This window comes from Oncorhynchus gorbuscha, linkage group LG03, assembly GCF_021184085.1.
Source record: "Oncorhynchus gorbuscha isolate QuinsamMale2020 ecotype Even-year linkage group LG03, OgorEven_v1.0, whole genome shotgun sequence".
NCBI classification, from domain to species: Eukaryota; Metazoa; Chordata; class Actinopteri; order Salmoniformes; family Salmonidae; genus Oncorhynchus; species Oncorhynchus gorbuscha.
The window spans coordinates 93,546,852-93,564,944 of NC_060175.1; the positions used below are offsets into that span (position 1 = coordinate 93,546,852).

At 51.1% G+C, this 18,093-nt stretch overlaps 1 protein-coding gene across 1 annotated transcript in view; it reads left to right on the forward strand.

Moving 5' to 3' along the window:
* LOC124032259 (nuclear receptor subfamily 1 group D member 1-like) overlaps nucleotides 1-18,093 on the forward strand; it is a 28,933-nt gene that overhangs the window by 9,356 nt on the left and 1,484 nt on the right. Inside the window, exons 2-7 of the mRNA XM_046344517.1 lie at nucleotides 7,489-7,800; nucleotides 8,006-8,094; nucleotides 8,217-8,361; nucleotides 16,473-17,068; nucleotides 17,302-17,487; nucleotides 17,663-17,873. Coding sequence (XP_046200473.1) covers nucleotides 7,489-7,800; nucleotides 8,006-8,094; nucleotides 8,217-8,361; nucleotides 16,473-17,068; nucleotides 17,302-17,487; nucleotides 17,663-17,873 — 1,539 coding nt within the window. The remainder of the gene's footprint in view (nucleotides 1-7,488; nucleotides 7,801-8,005; nucleotides 8,095-8,216; nucleotides 8,362-16,472; nucleotides 17,069-17,301; nucleotides 17,488-17,662; nucleotides 17,874-18,093) is intronic.

Here is an 18,093-nt window from a genome sequence, read left to right on the forward strand (position 1 = left end):
CCATGCTCGGCAGACACGAGCAGGAATTGTCTGCTGCTCGCCATGCCGTGGAGAGCCTGGCCGCTCAGGTTTCCGACCTCTCTGGACAGTTCCAGAGTCTTCGTCTCGTGCCACCTGTTACTTCCTGGCCTGCCGAGCCTCCAGAACCTAGGGTTAATAACCCACCTTGCTACTCCGGGCAGCCCACTGAGTGCCGCTCCTTTCTCACCCAGTGTGAGATTGTGTTCTCTCTCCAACCCAACACATACTCTAGAGAGAGAGCTCGGGTTGCTTACGTCATTTCACTCCTTACTGGCCGGGCCCGAGAGTGGGGCACAGCTATCTGGGAGGCAAGGGCTGATTGTTCTAACAATTACCAGAACTTTAAAGAGGAGATGATTCGGGTTTTTGACCGTTCAGTTTTTGGTGGGGAGGCTTCTAGGGTCCTGGCTTCCCTATGCCAAGGTGATCGATCCATAACGGATTACTCTATAGAGTTTCGTACTCTTGCTGCCTCTAGTGACTGGAACGAGCCGGCGCTGCTCGCTCGTTTTCTGGAGGGACTCCACACAGTGGTCAAAGATGAGATTCTCTCTCGGGAGGTTCCTTCCAGTGTGGACTCTTTGATTGCTCTCGCCATCCGCATAGAACGACGGGTAGATCTTCGTCACCAGGCTCGTGGAAGAGAGCTCGCATCAACGGTGTTTCCCTGCTCCGCATCGCAACCATCTCCCTCCTCTGGCTCTGAGACTGAGCCCATGCAGCTGGGAGGGATTCGCATCTCGACTAAGGAGAGGGAACGGAGGATCACCAACCGCCTGTGCCTCTATTGCGGATTTGATGGACATTTTGTTAATTCATGTCCAGTAAGAGGCCAGAGCCCATCAGTAAGCGGAGGGCTACTGGTGAGCGCTACTACTCAGGTCTCTTCATCTAGATCTTGTACTACTATGTCGGTCCATCTACGCTGGACCGGTTCGGGTGCTACATGCAGTGCCTTGATTGACTCTGGGGCTGAGGGTTGTTTCATGGACGAAGCATGGGTTCGGAAACATAACATTCCTTTCAGACAGTTAGACAAGCCTACGCCCATGTTTGCCTTAGATGGTAGTCATCTTCCCAGTATCAGATTTGAGACACTACCTTTAACTCTCACAGTATCTGGTAACCACAGTGAGACTATTTCTTTTTGATTTTTCGTTCACCTTTCACACCTGTTGTTTTGGGTCATCCCTGGCTAGTATGTCATAATCCTTCTATTAATTGGTCTTGTAATTCTATCCTATCCTGGAACGTATCTTGTCATGTGAAGTGCTTAATGTCTGCCATCCCTCCCATTTCTTCTGTCCCCACTTCTCAGGAGGAACCTGGCGATTTGACAGGAGTGCCGGAGGAATATCATGATCTGCGCACGGTCTTCAGTCGGTCCCGAGCCAACTCCCTTCCTCCTCACCGGTCGTATGATTGTAGTATTGATCTCCTTCCGGGGACCACTCCTCCTCGGGGTAGACTATACTCTCTGTCGGCTCCCGAACGTAAGGCTCTCGAGGATTATTTATCTGTGTCTCTTGACGCCGGTACCATAGTGCCTTCTTCCTCTCCGGCCGGGGCGGGGTTCTTTTTGTTAAGAAGAAGGACGGTACTCTGCGCCCCTGCGTGGATTATCGAGGGCTGAATGACATAACGGTTAAGAATCGTTATCCGCTTCCCCTTATGTCATCAGCCTTCGAGATTCTGCAGGGAGCCAGGTGCTTTACTAAGTTGGACCTTCGTAACGCTTACCATCTCGTGCGCATCAGAGAGGGGGACGAGTGGAAAACGGCGTTTAACACTCCGTTAGGGCATTTTGAGTACCGGGTTCTGCCGTTTGGTCTCGCCAATGCGCCAGCTGTTTTTCAGGCATTAGTTAATGATGTTCTGAGAGACATGCTGAACATCTTTGTTTTTGTCTATCTTGACGAGATCCTGATTTTTTCACCGTCACTCGAGATTCATGTTCAGCACGTTCGACGTGTTCTACAGCGCCTTTTAGAGAATTGTCTCTACGTAAAGGCTGAGAAGTGCTCTTTTCATGTCTCCTCCGTTACTTTTCTCGGTTCCGTTATTTCCGCTGAAGGCATTCAGATGGATTCCGCTAAGGTCCAAGCTGTCAGTGATTGGCCCGTTCCAAGGTCACGTGTCGAGTTGCAGCGCTTTTTAGGTTTTGCTAATTTCTATCGGCGTTTCATTCGTAATTTCGGTCAAGTTGCTGCCCCTCTCACAGCTCTTACTTCTGTCAAGACGTGTTTTAAGTGGTCCGGTTCCGCCCAGGGAGCTTTTGATCTTCTAAAAGAACGTTTTACGTCCGCTCCTATCCTCGTTACTCCTGACGTCACTAGACAATTCATTGTCGAGGTTGACGCTTCAGAGGTAGGCGTGGGAGCCATTCTATCCCAGCGCTTCCAGTCTGACGATAAGGTTCATCCTTGCGCTTATTTTTCTCATCGCCTGTCGCCATCTGAGCGCAACTATGATGTGGGTAACCGTGAACTGCTCGCCATCCGCTTAGCCCTAGGCGAATGGCGACAGTGGTTGGAGGGGGCGACCGTTCCTTTTGTCGTTTGGACAGACCATAAGAACCTTGAGTACATCCGTTCTGCCAAACGACTTAATGCCCGTCAAGCTCGTTGGGCGTTGTTTTTCGCTCGTTTCGAGTTTGTGATTTCTTACCGTCCGGGTAGCAAGAACACCAAGCCTGATGCCTTATCCCGTCTGTTTAGTTCTTCTGTGGCTTCTACTGATCCCGAGGGGATTCTTCCTTATGGGCGTGTTGTCGGGTTGACAGTCTGGGGAATTGAAAGACAGGTTAAGCAAGCACTCACGCACACTGCGTCGCCGCGCGCTTGTCCTAATAACCTCCTTTTCGTTCCTGTTTCCACTCGTCTGGCTGTTCTTCAGTGGGCTCACTCTGCCAAGTTAGCTGGTCATCCCGGTGTTCGAGGCACTCTTGCGTCTATTCGCCAGCGCTTTTGGTGGCCGACTCAGGAGCGTGACACGCGCCGTTTCGTGGCTGCTTGTTCGGACTGCGCACAGACTAAGTCGGGTAACTCTCCTCCTGCCGGTCGTCTCAGACCGCTCCCCATTCCTTCTCGACCATGGTCTCACATCGCCCTAGACTTCATTACCGGTCTGCCTTTGTCTGCGGGGAAGACTGTGAGAGCCGCCAATAAACGCAGGATTAAGAGTCCAAGGTATTGTTGCGGCCAGAGAGTGTGGCTTTCCACTCGCAACCTTCCTCTTACGACAGCTTCTCGTAAGTTGACTCCGCGGTTCATTGGTCCGTTCCGTGTCTCCCAGGTCGTCAATCCTGTCGCTGTGCGACTGCTTCTTCCGCGACATCTTCGTCGCGTCCATCCTGTCTTCCATGTCTCCTGTGTTAAGCCCTTTCTTCGCACCCCCGTTCGTCTTCCCTCCCCCTCCCGTCCTTGTCGAGAGCACACCTATTTACAAGGTACATAAGATCATGGACATGCGTTCTCGGGGACGGGGTCACCAATACTTAGTGGATTGGGAGGGTTACGGTCCTGAGGAGAGGAGTTGGGTTCCGTCTCGGGACGTGCTGGACCGTTCACTCATTGATGATTTCCTCCGTTGCCGCCAGGATTCCTCCTCGAGTGCGCCAGGAGGCGCTCGGTGAGTGGGGGGGTACTGTCATGTTTTGTCATTAATTATCATGTCTTGTCCCTGTGCTTCCCATTCTATTAGTTTCCCTCTGCTGGTCTTATTAGGTTCTTTCCCTCTTTCTATCCCTCTCTCTCCCCCTCCCTCTCTCACTCTCTCGCTCTCTCTTCTCTCTATCGTTCCGTTCCTGCTCCCAGCTGTTCCTATTCCCCTAATCATCATTTAGTCTTCCCACACCTGTTCCCGATCCTTTTCCCTGATTAGAGTCCCTATTTCTCTCCTTGTTTCCCGTACCTGCCCTGTCGGATCCTCATCTATATTCACCGTGCTGTGTCAATGTTTTGCCCTGTCGTGTCGTGTTTCCCTCAGATGCTGCGTGGTGAGCAGGTGTCTGAGTCTGCTAGGTTCAAGTGCCTTCCCGAGGCAACCTGCAGTTCTCGATCAAGTCTCCAGTCTGTTCTCGTCTTTACGTGTAGTATTATGCTTTTTGTTTTGTAAAGTTTATTCTGGATTAAATACTCTGTTTTCGCCAAGTCGCTTTTGGGTCCTCATTCACCTGCATGACATATTCGGGTAGGCTAAATACTGTGTACAATTTGTGGATGTTTGCATGATGTCAATATGAAGGTTAAGGTCACTGGTGCAGTAATGTGGGATATCTGAGCACCATGCCGCAGCATTTTTTACTCCTGCCATCTGCCTGCAACTTGGAGGCGGTTTTGAATGGTGGCTCTCTCTCTTTTCTTCATTGAGAATGTCATCCAACTTGACTCGATGATTACATGGCTCAGTTAACCTACAGCTAGTGCCCCTGTTTGACCTTGATATGTAATGGTCTTAGAGGGAGAGATACAGTACATGCATTCTTGATTTATCTTATCAAACCAAGCAGAAGTAAACAAAATCAGATGTAATCCATATAAATCAAATCCAATTTTATTTGTCACATACACATGGTTAGCAGATGTTAATGCGAGTGTAGCGAAATGCTTGTGCTTCTAGTTCCGACAATGCAGTAATAACCAACAAGTAATCTAACTAACAATTCCAAAACTACTGTCTTATACACAGTGTAAGGGGATAAATAATATGTACATAAAGATATATGAATGAGTGATGGTACAGAGCAGCATAGGCAAGATACAGTAGATGGTATCGAGTACAGTATATACATATGAGATGAGTATGTAAACAAAGTGGCATAGTTAAAGTGGCTAGTGATACATGTGTTACATAAGGATGCAGTCGATGATGTAGAGTACAGTATATACGTATGCATATGAGATGAATAATGTAGGGTAAGTAACATTATATAAGGTAGCATTGTTTAAAGTGGCTAGTGATATATTTACATCATTTCCCATCAATTCCCATTATTAAAATGGCTGGAGTTGGGTCAGTGTCAATGACAGTGTGTTGGCAGCAGCCACTCAATGTTAGTGGTGGCTGTTTAACAGTCTGATGGCCTTGAGATAGAAGCTGTTTTTCAGTCTCTCGGTCCCAGCTTTGATGCACCTGTACTGACCTCGCCTTCTGGATGATAGCGGGGTGAACAGGCAGTGGTTCGGGTGGTTGATGTCCTTGATGATCTTTATGGCCTTCCTGTAACAACGGGTGGTGTAGGTGTCCTGGAGGGCAGGTAGTTTGCCCCCGGTGATGCGTTGTGCAGTCCTCACTACCCTCTGGAGAGCCTTACGGTTGAGGGCGGAGCAGTTGCCGTACCAGGCGGTGATACAGCCCGCCAGGATGCTCTCGATTGTGCATCTGTAGAAGTTTGTGAGTGCTTTTGGTGACAAGCCGAATTTCTTCAGCCTCCTGAGGTTGAATAGGCGCTGCTGCGCCTTCTTCACGACGCTGTCAGTGTGAGTGGACCAATTCAGTTTGTCTGTGATGTGTATGCCGAGGAACTTAAAACTAGCTACCCTCTCCACTACTGTTCCATCGATGTGGATAGGGGTGTTCCCTCTGCTGTTTCCTGAAGTCCACAATCATCTCCTTAGTTTTGTTGACGTTGAGTGTGAGGTTATTTTCCTGACACCACACTCCGAGGGCCCTCACCTCCTCCCTGTAGGCCGTCTCGTCGTTGTTGGTAATCAAGCCTACCACTGTTGTGTCGTCCGCAAACTTGATGATTGAGTTGGAGGCGTGCGTGGCCACGCAGTCGTGGGTGAACAGGGAGTACAGGAGAGGGCTCAGAACGCACCCTTGTGGGGCTCCCGTGTTGAGGATCAGCGGGGAGGAGATGTTGTTGCCTACCCTCACCACCTGGGGGCGGCCCGTCAGGAAGTCCAGTACCCAGTTGCACAGGGCGGGGTCGAGACCCAGGGTCTCGAGCTTGATGACGAGCTTGGAGGGTACTATGGTGTTGAATGCCGAGCTGTAGTCGATGAACAGCATTCTCACATAGGTATTCCTCTTGTCCAGGTGGGTTAGGGCAGTGTGCAGTGTGGTTGAGATTGCATCGTCTGTGGACCTATTTGGGCGGTAAGCAAATTGGAGTGGGTCTAGGGTGTCAGGTAGGGTGGAGGTGATATGGTCCTTGACTAGTCTCTCAAAGCACTTCATGATGACGGAAGTGAGTGCTACGGGGCGGTAGTCGTTTAGCTCAGTTACCTTAGCTTTCTTGGGAACAGGAACAATGGTGGCCCTCTTGAAGCATGTGGGAACAGCAGACTGGTATAGGGATTGATTGAATATGTCCGTAAACACATCGGCCAGCTGGTCTGCGCATGCTCTGAGGGCGCGGCTGGGGATGCCGTCTGGGCCTGCAGCCTTGCGAGGGTTAACACGTTTAAATGTCTTACTACTCACCTCGGCTGCAGTGGAGAGTCCGCATGTTTTCGTTGCAGGCCGTGTCAGTGGCACTGTATTGTACTCAAAGCGGGCAAAAAAGTTATTTAGTCTGCCTGGGAGCAAGACATCCTGGTCCGTGACTGGGCTGGATTTCTTCTTGTAGTCCGTGATTGACTGTAGACCCTGCCACATGCCTCTTGTGTCTGAGCCGTTGAATTGAGATTCTACTTTGTCTCTGTACTGACGCTTAGCTTGTTTGATAGCCTTGCGGAGGGAATAGCTGCACTGTTTGTATTCGGTCATATATACATCCAAATCTAAATAACACAAGATAGTTCAACTGATTGCATAATATTGAGTGAGGCTACTGCTGGTTTAACCTAGATGCCCATATTCACCTGCTGCCCAATTAGGTAAGCCTCACAGAGCAATGCAATGGGGTGATGGCATTTAACTGAGAAGCCCGGATACACACACACACACTTTGGAACCATGCCAGTCAGGTCAGGCGTTGGCACAATCTGGGTGCTGTGAACTACATCTAAACGTGTCCACTACCCACAGGATATCTAATCAGATCATCCAACCTGTTGTTGGAACTGTAATCCAGTGTTTCTATGTGATCAATATTGGCCACTGGAATTTGGTTGGCACAGAAGCAATGCGCTGTGTTTCCCACATGGTTTACCTTGCTCCACTCCCTGCATGTGCTTGAATGCACAATTATACCTAATTAAATTCATATCATATGATGAGGCAGGATGCTTGCAGCACATTCTCAGAGCTGACCTCCTTTGCAGGGTCAGAGGGATGTGCAACATGACATAAAACTTGCTGTTCCAAAACATGTTATGCACTTGTATAAATTGTATATTTTTTGACGCCAAAATGAATTCAGTACAGCCCTTTCAAATGAAGGTTTTTGCTTGTTGAAAATGGCATCCTAAACTACAGCATGCACTTTGATACTTTAAACTCCTTTTCAGAGCAAACTTATCAGCTATTTTGTGTCAGCTACCTGACTAACTCCCTGCGCTGTCTCTGTTTTGTGAACAGGTGGTGTTATTCTGTATGCAGGCTCCTCTGGCAGTGCCAGCCCAGGCAGCCCGTCCAGTGGGTACCAGACCGAGTCTCCCCCCTCCTCCCACTCCCAGCCCTCCTCCCCAGAGGAGATCACCTTCACAGAGCTCGGGCACCTGGGGTCCCTGAAGGGCCAGAGGGGAGGAAGATGTACCCCCCCATCTTCCAAACTGGTGTTCCAGTTCCCAGAAGTCTACAAGGTAGCTACATCAACATCCACCCACCAGGACACCTACCAACACCCCAGCGCTGGGACAAGACCATGTGGATTCACAGGAACTTTCACCAGTGAGTTGTTTACCAATGTGTTATTTTCCCTCTTTACTTCCTGAACCTGGATATCCACCTTATCCATGACCCATGTCCCCTGCATCTTTTAGTTGACTGTACACATCTTTTGTTGCTTGTACAATTGGTTGGTATTCACCCTCGTAGGCTCACTGATCTGATCACATTTCTGATTATCGGTGCCTCTCTCTTGCTATGTCTACAGAGGCTGGTGGGATGGTGCTTCTGTGCAAAGTGTGTGGAGACATTGCATCTGGGTTCCACTACGGAGTGCACGCCTGTGAGGGTTGCAAGGTAAAGACCCTGACAAATAAACATAAACTGTATATGATATGATTACATTACACCGTCTATATTACCATAAAAACCAACCAGGATGCAAACTAACTGTACATCTGCTTGTATTTCCTGTCTAGGGTTTCTTCCGTCGCAGCATCCAGCAGAATATCAACTACAAGATGTGTGTGAAAAATGAGAACTGCCTCATCATGAGAATGAACCGCAACCGTTGCCAACACTGTCGCTTCAAGAAATGCCTCTTCGTTGGCATGTCCAGAGATGGTAAGAGTTATAGTGAAATCTTAATGGTAGTGCAGGCTCAAAATGGGGCAGAGAGTCTTTTGAGGCCATCGAATGAGTGTTTGTCAGTTACAAGTTCCATCAGCACTGCACCTTATCTTTTTATCGGCAGGTAGTCTAGTGATTAGAGTGTTGGGCCAGTAAACGAAAGGTTGCTAGATCGAATCCCAGAGTTGACAAGGTAAAATTCTGTCGTTCTGCGCCTGAACAAGGCAGTTAACCCACTGTTCCTAGGCCGTCATAGTAAATAGGAATTTGTTCTTAACTGACTTGCCTAGTTAAATAAAGGTAAAATAAAAAAATACATCTTTCACCTGAGACATTGCACTGGCCTACTGTTGAAGGGCAGACTTAGGAAAATACCCTATATCCACACAGCCTCTTGCACATTCAAAGGTTTCAAAGTCAGTCTGTCTTTTTCTTGTTCAGATTCCTCCTCTCTCTCTCTTGTCCCTGCTCCTCTCCATGTTCCTCTCCTCCATGTTCCATGATCTCTCCTCCTGTGCTCTTCCTCCATCCCACTCTCCTCTCCCTCCCTCTATCCCACTCTCCTCTCCCCATCCCACTCTCCTCTCCTCCATCCCACTCTCCTCTCCTCCATCCCACTCTCCTCTCCCTCCCTCCCTCCCTCCCTCCCTCCCTCCCTCCCTCCCCCTCCCTCCCTCCCTCCCTCCCTCCATGCCACTCTCCACTCACTCCCTCTATCCCTCCATCCCACTCTCCTCTCCTCCATCCCACTCTCCTCTCCCTCCCTCCATCCCACTCTACTCTCCCTCCTTCCATCCCACTCTCCTCTCCCATCCCATCCCACTCTCCTCTCCTCCATCCCACTCTCCTCTCCCTCCATCCCACTTTCCTCTTCCTCCCTCCATCCCACTCTCCTCTCCCCATCCCACTCTCCTCTCCTCAAACCCACTCTCCTCTCCCTCCATCCCACTCTCCTCTCCCTCCATCCCACTCTCCTCTCCTCCATCCCACTGTCCTCTCCCTCCATCCCACTCTCATCTCCCCATCCCACTCTCCTCTGCCTCTATCCCACTCTCCTCTCCCTCCATCCCACTCTCCTCTCCCTCCATCCCACTCTCCTCTCCTCCATCCCACTCTCCTCACTGTCCATCCCACTCTCCTCTCCCTCCATCCCACTCTCCTCTCCCTCCATCCCACTCTCCTCTCCTCCATCCCACTGTCCTCTCCCTCCATCCCACTCTCCTCTCCCCATCCCACTCTCCTCTCCCTCCATCCCACTCTCCTCTCCTCCATCCCACTCTCCTCTCCCTCCATCCCACTCTCCTCTCCCTCATCCCACTCTCCTCTCCTCCATCCCACTCTCCACCATCCCATCCCACACTCCTCTCCCTCCATCCCACTCTCCTCTGCCTCCATCCCACTCTCCTCTCCCTCCATCCCACTCTCCTCTCCTCCATCCCACTCTCCTCTCCCTCCATCCCACTCTCCTCTCCCTCCATCCCACTCTCCTCTCCTCCATCCCACTCTCCACCATCCCATCCCATCCCATCCCACACTCCTCTCCCTCCATCCCACTCTCCCGCATCCCACTCTCCTCTCCTCCATCCCACTCTCCTCTCCCTCATCCCACTCTCCTCTCCCTCCATCCCACTCTCCCCTCCCTCCATCCCACTCTCCCGCTTCCCACTCTCCTCTCCACCCATTACACTCTCCTCTTCCCCATCACACTCTCCCCTCGCTCCATCACACTCTCCTCTGCCTACATCACACTCTCCTCTCCTCCATCACACTCTCCTCTGCCTACATCACACTCTCCTCTCCTACATCACACTCTCCTCTCCCTCCATCCCACTCTCCCCTCCCTCCATCCCACTCTCCCGCATCCCACTCTCCTCTCCTACCATCCCACTCTCCTCTCCTCCCATTACACTCTCCTCTTCCCCAACACACTCTCCCCTCGCTCCATCACACTCTCCTCTCCTCCATCACACTCTCCTCTGCCTACATCACACTCTCCTCTCCTCCATCACACTCTCCTCTCCCTCCATCCCACTCTCCTCTCCTCCATCTCACTCTCCACCATCCCATCCCACACTCCTCTCCCTCCATCCCACTGTCCTCTCCCTCCATCCCACTCTCCTCTCCCCATCCCACTCTCCTCTGCCTCTATCCCACTCTCCTCTCCCTCCATCCCACTCTCCTCTCCCTCCATCCCACTCTCCTCCATCCCACTCTCCTCTCCCTCATCCCACTCTCCTCTCCCTCCATCCCACTCTCCCCTCCCTCCATCCCACTCTCCCGCATCCCACTCTCCTCTCCTCCCATCCCACTGTCCTCTCCCTCCATCCCACTCTCCCCTCCTTCCATCCCACTCTCCCGCATCCCACTCTCCTCTCCTCCCATTACACTCTCCTCTTCCCCCATCACACTCTCCCCTCGCTCCATCACACTCTCCTCTGCCTCCATCCCACTCTCCTCTGCCTACATCACACCTCCCGTCTCCTCCATCCCACTTTCATCCTGTGCTCTTCCTCCATCCCACTCTCCTCACCCCCATCCCACTCTCCTCACCCCCATCCCACTCTCCTCACCCCCATCCCACTCTCCTCTGCCTCCATCCCACTTTCCTCTGCCTACATCACACCTCCCATCTCCTCCATCCCACTTTCATCCTGTGCTCTTCCTCCATCCCACTCTCCTCACCCCCATCCCACTCTCCTCTCCCCCATCCCACTCTCCTCTCCTCCATCCCACTCTCCTCTCCTCCATCCCACTCTCCTCACCCCCATCCCACTCTCCTCTCCTCCATCCCACTCTCCTCTCCTCCATCCCACTCTCCTCACCCCCATCCCACTCTCCTCTCCTCCATCCCACTCTCCTCTCCTCCATCCCACTCTCCTCTCCTCCATCCCACTCTCCTCTCCTCCATCCCACTCTCCTCACCCCCATCCCACTCTCCTCTGCCTACATCACACCTCCCGTCTCCTCCATCCCACTTTCATCCTGTGCCCTTCCTCCATCCCACTCTCCTCACCCCCATCCCACTCTCCTCTCCCCCATCCCACTCTCCTCTCCTCCATCCCACTCTCCTCTCCTCCATCCCACTCTCCTCACCCCCATCCCACTCTCCTCACCCCCATCCCACTCTCCTCTCCTCCATCCCACTCTCCTCTCCTCCATCCCACTCTCCTCACCCCAATCCCACTCTCCTCTCCTCCATCCCACTCTCCTCTCCTCCATCCCACTCTCCTCTCCTCCATCCCACTCTCCTCTCCTCCATCCCACTCTCCTCACCCCCATCCCACTCTCCTCTCCTCCATCCCACTCTCCTCTCCTCCATCCCACTCTCCTCACCCCCATCCCACTCTCCTCACCCCCATCCCACTCTCCTCACCCCCATCCCACTCTCCTCACCCCCATCCCACTCTCCTCACCCCCATCCCACTCTCCTCTCCTCCATCCCACTCTCCTCTCCTCCATCCCACTCTCCTCACCCCCATCCCACTCTCCTCTCCTCCATCCCACTCTCCTCACCCCCATCCCACTCTCCTCACCCCCATCCCACTCTCCTCACCCCCATCCCACTCTCCTCACCCCCATCCCACTCTCCTCACCCCCATTCCACTCTCCTCACCCCCATCCCACTCTCCTCACCCCATCCCACTCTCCTCTCCTCCATCCCACTCTCCTCTCCTCCATCCCACTCTCCTCTCCCCCATCCCACTCTCCTCTCCTCCATCCCACTCTCCTCTCCTCCATCCCACTCTCCTCACCCCCATCCCACTCTCCTCACCCCCATTCCACTCTCCTCACCCCATCCCACTCTCCTCACCCCCATCCCACTCTCCTCACCCCCATCCCACTCTCCTCTCCCTCATCCCACTCTCCTCACCTCCATCCCACTCTCCTCACCCCCATCCCACTCTCCTCACCCCCATCCCACTCTCCTCACCCCCATCCCACTCTCCTCACCCCCATCCCACTCTCCTCACCCCCATCCCAATCTCCTCACCCCCATCCCACTCTCCTCACCCCCATCCCACTCTCCTCTCCTCCATCCCACTCTCCTCACCCCCATCCCACTCTCCTCACCCCCATCCCACTCTCCTCACCCCCATCCCACTCTCCTCTCCTCCATCCCACTCTCCTCTCCTCCATCCCACTCTCCTCACCCCCATCCCACTCTCCTCTCCTCCATCCCACTCTCCTCACCCCCATCCCACTCTCCTCACCCCCATCCCACTCTCCTCACCCCCATCCCACTCTCCTCACCCCCATCCCACTCTCCTCATCTCCTCACCCCCATCCCACTCTCCTCACCCCCATCCCACTCTCCTCACCCCCATCCCACTCTCCTCTCCTCCATCCCACTCTCCTCTCCTCCACCCCACTCTCCTCACCCCCATACCACTCTCCTCTCCTCCATCCCACTCTCCTCACCCCCATCCCACTCTCATTTACATTTACATTTAAGTCATTTAGCAGACGCTCCTCTTCCTCCATCCCACTCTCCTCTCTGACAGTGATTTATGAGAACAGGAGCCGTGAAGTCCCAAAAGCTTTCTGTCATCCAGAAAACTGCAGCAAACAGGGATTATTTTGGGAAATTGGAACAGGGGCAACTTGATTACCTTGTGTACTGTTTGCCCTTATAACATCTTGTGGAATTAATTAGGGATACAGCAAACAATTAAGCTTGAGAGGCAGGAACAAAACAGCCTGTCCTTGACACGCAATTAATCAATCGTATCCTACGGTTTTAGTCTTAATAAGCAAAATATTGATAAATTGCCCCATCATAGCAGATTACGAGAATACGTTTCGGTTTATCTAAAAAAAGCATAGCAAAAATAGTGGTTCCTCGTGACTTCGTTCGAATAGTTTGCCTGTCTCCTACTCTTCTTCCTGTCAGTATTGTTGTAGTTATCTCTAGTTCTCTATATTGCTTAATCTATGAGAGAACCAAGCGTGATTTATGCATGCGGTCGACAGTTTGGTTGCTCAAAGGTTGAGTACAAGAAACGAGGGTAGTGTAGAGTTTTTTTTAAGGGAACAAACACTCATATTGACCCTATTAAAAAATATGTTCTCGCAATTGTCAAGAACCGCAACCTAGAAACCTCTTTCCTTCTGCTGCAACTGTTGCGAAAACAGGAAAACCTCAGTCAACTGCCTGCAGTCCACATGAAAGAATACGCCCTAAATTCTCAGGAGCCTGATGATGTGTGATTCTGTCTTATGATTCCGTATAGGCAAGGCAAATATTTCAGTCAGTTGGCACAGTAGTGGCATACTTTCCCTCCTTGAAACCAGTTAGTCTTCTTAAAGATACAGTCCATACTGTAATGACTAGACGCTACAGAATCAGTTCTTGCCATATAATAGTAAATCCATATAAACTAACATAGCAGATCTCCTCTAACCTCATGCCACTGTGTATAGCCCTTTAGCTCGATCTAGGTCGATGATCTTTAGGGACAGTGCAGAGACCCAACCGATCATGTAATGATGTCAGATATATTAAAGGCCCAGTGCAGTAAAAAACATGAATAACCTGTGTTTATTATATACATTTGAAGTCGGAAGTTTACATACAATTTAGCCAAATACATTGAAAATACGTTTTTCATAAAACTCCTGACTTTTAATCAGAGTAAAAATTCCCTGTCTTAGGTCAGTTAGGATCACCACTTTATTTTAAGAATGTGAAATGTCAGAATAATAGTAGAGAGAATGATTTATTTCAGCTTTTATTTCTTTCATCACATTCCCAGTGGGTCAGAAGTTTACATACACTCAGTTAGTATTTGGTAGTATTGCCTTTAAATTGTTTAACTTGGGTCAAACGTGTCCGGTAGCCTTCCACAAGCTTCCCACAATAAGTTGGGTGAATTTTGGCCCATTCCTCCTGACAGAGCTGGTGTAACTGAATCAGGTTTGTCGGCCACCTTGCTCGCACATGCTTTTCCAGTTCTGTTCCAGTCATTGTCCATTTGGAAGAACCATTTCCGACCCAGCTTTAACTGATGTCTTGAGATGTTGCTTCAATATATCCGCATACGTTTCCTCCCTCATGATGCCATCTATTTTGTGAAGTGCACCAGTCCTTCAGGCAGCAAAGCACCCCTATAAGCAATTATTATTTTATTTTTTCAATTTTAATTGAAAACAATCACAGTAAGGTACTTAATTGTTCCCCAGAAATGATTTGATATTGAGATAAAAAAGGCTGCATTGGATCTTTACCACAGATGTTCACATCTGTAACTAAAGCAACACACAAATAACTCCTCCAATCTCATAGCTTAGTGCAGTATCTTATTTTACCCTCAGGCACTATAAGTTAGATTGTTTCTACAACATACGTTCATTATTGCACTTTTATTAATCATTCTTATACATTATTTACAATTTGCCTCATGCATTGTGCTGGCTTGGTTGGAGAACTCTCATGAGGCAGGACTGCCGTCTGAAGTCTACTACTTATCTCACACTCCGCCTTGTGGCGTCTCACTCTCCTCACTCACCACTTTCTCTCTGTAATCCTCTACTTCACTCCTCCTCTTCACTGTCACTTACCCCCTCCTTCACTGTAACATCTCCTTCCTCCATCCCTCATTCTCTGCAACCTCTCCTTCCTGCGTGCGGAGAGCCTATCTCTCTTTTTCTCTGTCCGCCACAGTAGCAGTGACCCACTGCCCTACTTACAGAGCAGAGAGGGAGGGAGGGAAGGAAGGAGAGACGGAGAGAGAGAAGGAGAGGAGGAGAGAGAGGGGGTCTGTCAATTACATCTCCAGCAGATGGATATTTTTAGAGAGGGGAATAAGGAGAAGAGGGGGTACGGAGAAGGAGAGGGGATAGGGTGGAGGAGAGGGGGTAGGGAGGAGAGGGCGTATGAAGGAGGAGAGGGGATAGGGAGGAGGGTAAGGAGGGGGAGAGGGAGTAGGGAGGAGGAGAGGGGATAGGGAGGAGGAGAGAGAGTAGGGAGGAGGAGAGGGGATAGGGAGGAGGGTAGGGAGGAGGAGAGGGAGTAGGGAGGAGGAGAGAGGGTAGGGAGGAGGAGAGGGGATAGGAGGAAGGTAGGGAGGAGGAGAGGGAGTAGGGAGGAGGATAGGGAGGAGGAGAGAGTAGGGAGGAGGAGGGGATAGGGAGGAGGGTAGGGAGGAGGAGAGGGAGTAGGGAGGAGGAGAGAGGGTAGGGAGGAGGAGAGGTGATAGGGAGGAGGGTAGGGAGGAGGAGAGGGAGTAGGGGGAGGGTAGGGAGGAGGAGAGAGGGAGTAGGGAGGAGGAGAGGGGATAGGGGATAGGGAGGGGGGTAGGGAGGAGGAGAGGGAGGAGGAGAGGGAGTAGGGAGGAGGAGAGGGGATAGGGAGGAGGGTAGGGAGGAGGAGAGGGAGTAGGGAGGAGGAGAGAGAGTAGGGAGGAGGAGAGGGGATAGGGAGGAGGGTAGGGAGGAGGAGAGAGAGTAGGGAGGAGGAGAGGGGATAGGGAGGAGGAGAGAGAGTAGGGAGGCGGAGAGGGGATAGGGAGGAGGGTAGGGAGTAGGGAGGAGGAGAGGGGATAGGGAGGAGGAAAGAGAGTAGGGAGGAGGAGAGGGGATATGGAGGAGGGTAGGGAGGAGGAGAGAGAGTAGGGAGGAGGAGAGGGGATAGGGAGGAGGGTAGGGAGGAAGGTAGGGAGGAGGAGAGAGAGTAGGGAGGAGGGTAGGGAGGAAGAGAGGGAGTAGGGAGGAGGAGAGGGGATAGGGAGGAGGAGAGGGGATAGGAAGGAGGGGAGTAGGGAGGAGAGAGGAGGAGAGGGAATAGGGAGGAGGAGAGGAGGAGGGGAATAGGGAGGAGAGGGGGTATGAAGGAGGAGAGAGGATAGGGAAGAGGAGAGGGGATAGGGAGGAGGGTAGGGAGGAAGAGAGGGAGTAGGGAGGAGGAGAGGGGATCGGGAGGAGGAGATGGAGTTGTGGGGTCCATTACAAGACTAACACAATCTGCTCAGATCCATCCATATTGAAGAGACAGCCAGATACAATTAACACATTTTAGTATTCAAGGATATGTGTGAATATTTTGGTTTCTGTACAGACCATTTAAACACATTAGTCCAAGTCCATTTCCTTCTGTTTGTCTTCCTCAGCTGTGCGTTTTGGCCGTATCCCTAAGAGGGAGAAGCAGAGGCTTCTGGAGGAGATGCAAAGCTACATGAACAGCCTGAACGAGTCTAACACCACCATGGACGTAGACTCCTCCCCTATCTCCGAAGCCCCTCCCAGCCCAGCAGAGGTTCCCTCTAAAGAGGCAATCAGAGCCATCTCACGGTCCTATCAGGACATCTTTGCCAGCAGCCAGGGCAGGGCAGCCAAGTTGGGCATCAACATCAATAACAACAATAACAACTTCCCAACATCCTGCCCCTTCAAGAGTTACACATCTCAGGAGACCTCCCATGGCTCCCCCCACTCCGGCTCTACCCAAGGGTATCAGTCCTGTCCTGCAGGCCCCGCCCCTTGCTGCTCAGTAACCAATGACAACCACCATACATTCCCTTCTGTGGACAACTATTGCTACAGTTACCCTGCGACATCCAATCAGAATCATGGACAGTCCAATATTGACACGCCTCAACGGGGCAGCTCGACCAATCACAACTGTTTCTCCATTAAGGAAGAGACCCAAGAGACCCACACTCAGACTTCCTGTCCATGGAAGTTAGCAGCGGGCACCAAAGTGCTTGTGAGTAAATGGAGAGTTGTTATAAAGTTGGTCTTAAACTTGACTTTTGTTAAGCTGCAAAACAAATAGTATAGTGTGATTATAATCTATCTGTATCTAACGCTCAATTAAATTAAATTCAATTCAAGGGGCTTTATTGGCATGGGAAACATATGTTAACATTGCCAAAGCAAGTGACGTAGATAACTTTACCAACTTTCCCTCTCTATCTAACCCTCTCTTAACTCTCTCAGGCTTGTCCTCTCAATGCGTGTCCTGTCTCTGCGGCCAGTCGTTCCGGCCAGCAGGTATGGGAGTCTTTCTCCCAGTGTTTCACCCCAGCAGTGAGGGAAGTGGTGGAGTTTGCTAAGAGCATCCCTGGCTTCCAGGAGCTCAGCCAGCACGACCAGGTCATGCTGCTCAAATCAGGCACCTTCCAGGTAATAACTGCTTGGTTAGTCCAGGACTAGGCTTTATCTGGGAAACCGGCCCTAAATCAGATGTTTGTAACTGCAGCTGAAATTAAGTTAAAAATACCTCTTCATTTTCTCTCCCAATACATTTAATCCCACTCCATGTTGGCTAACCTTCCATTGTGTCTTATGTCTCGGTCAGGTGTTGATGGTGAGGTACTGCACCCTGTTCAACCCTGAGGAGAGGACGGTGACTTTCCTAAACGGCCAGACGTACCCTCTGTCCTCCCTGCGGGCGCTGGGCATGGGGGCGCTGCTCAACTCCATGTTTGACTTCAGTGAGAAGCTGGGAACTCTAAGGCTGGAGCCTGAAGAGATAGCTCTGTTCATGGCCGTCGTGCTGGTCTCTGCAGGTGAGACAATCAGCTGTTTAATTCCTTATAGTATTGCATTTGCACCTTGACCAGTATGGAGATAGGCTTACATTTGTAACTTGAATGGTGTCGTTTTTTTAGAATATATTTTTTAATTTAATCATCAGCATAACGGTAAACTAACCAACCACAAAGCTGTGCCAACATCCATAAATAGATATTGGTGTTTCTCAAACAAACTCTCACCCTGTCTCCTCTC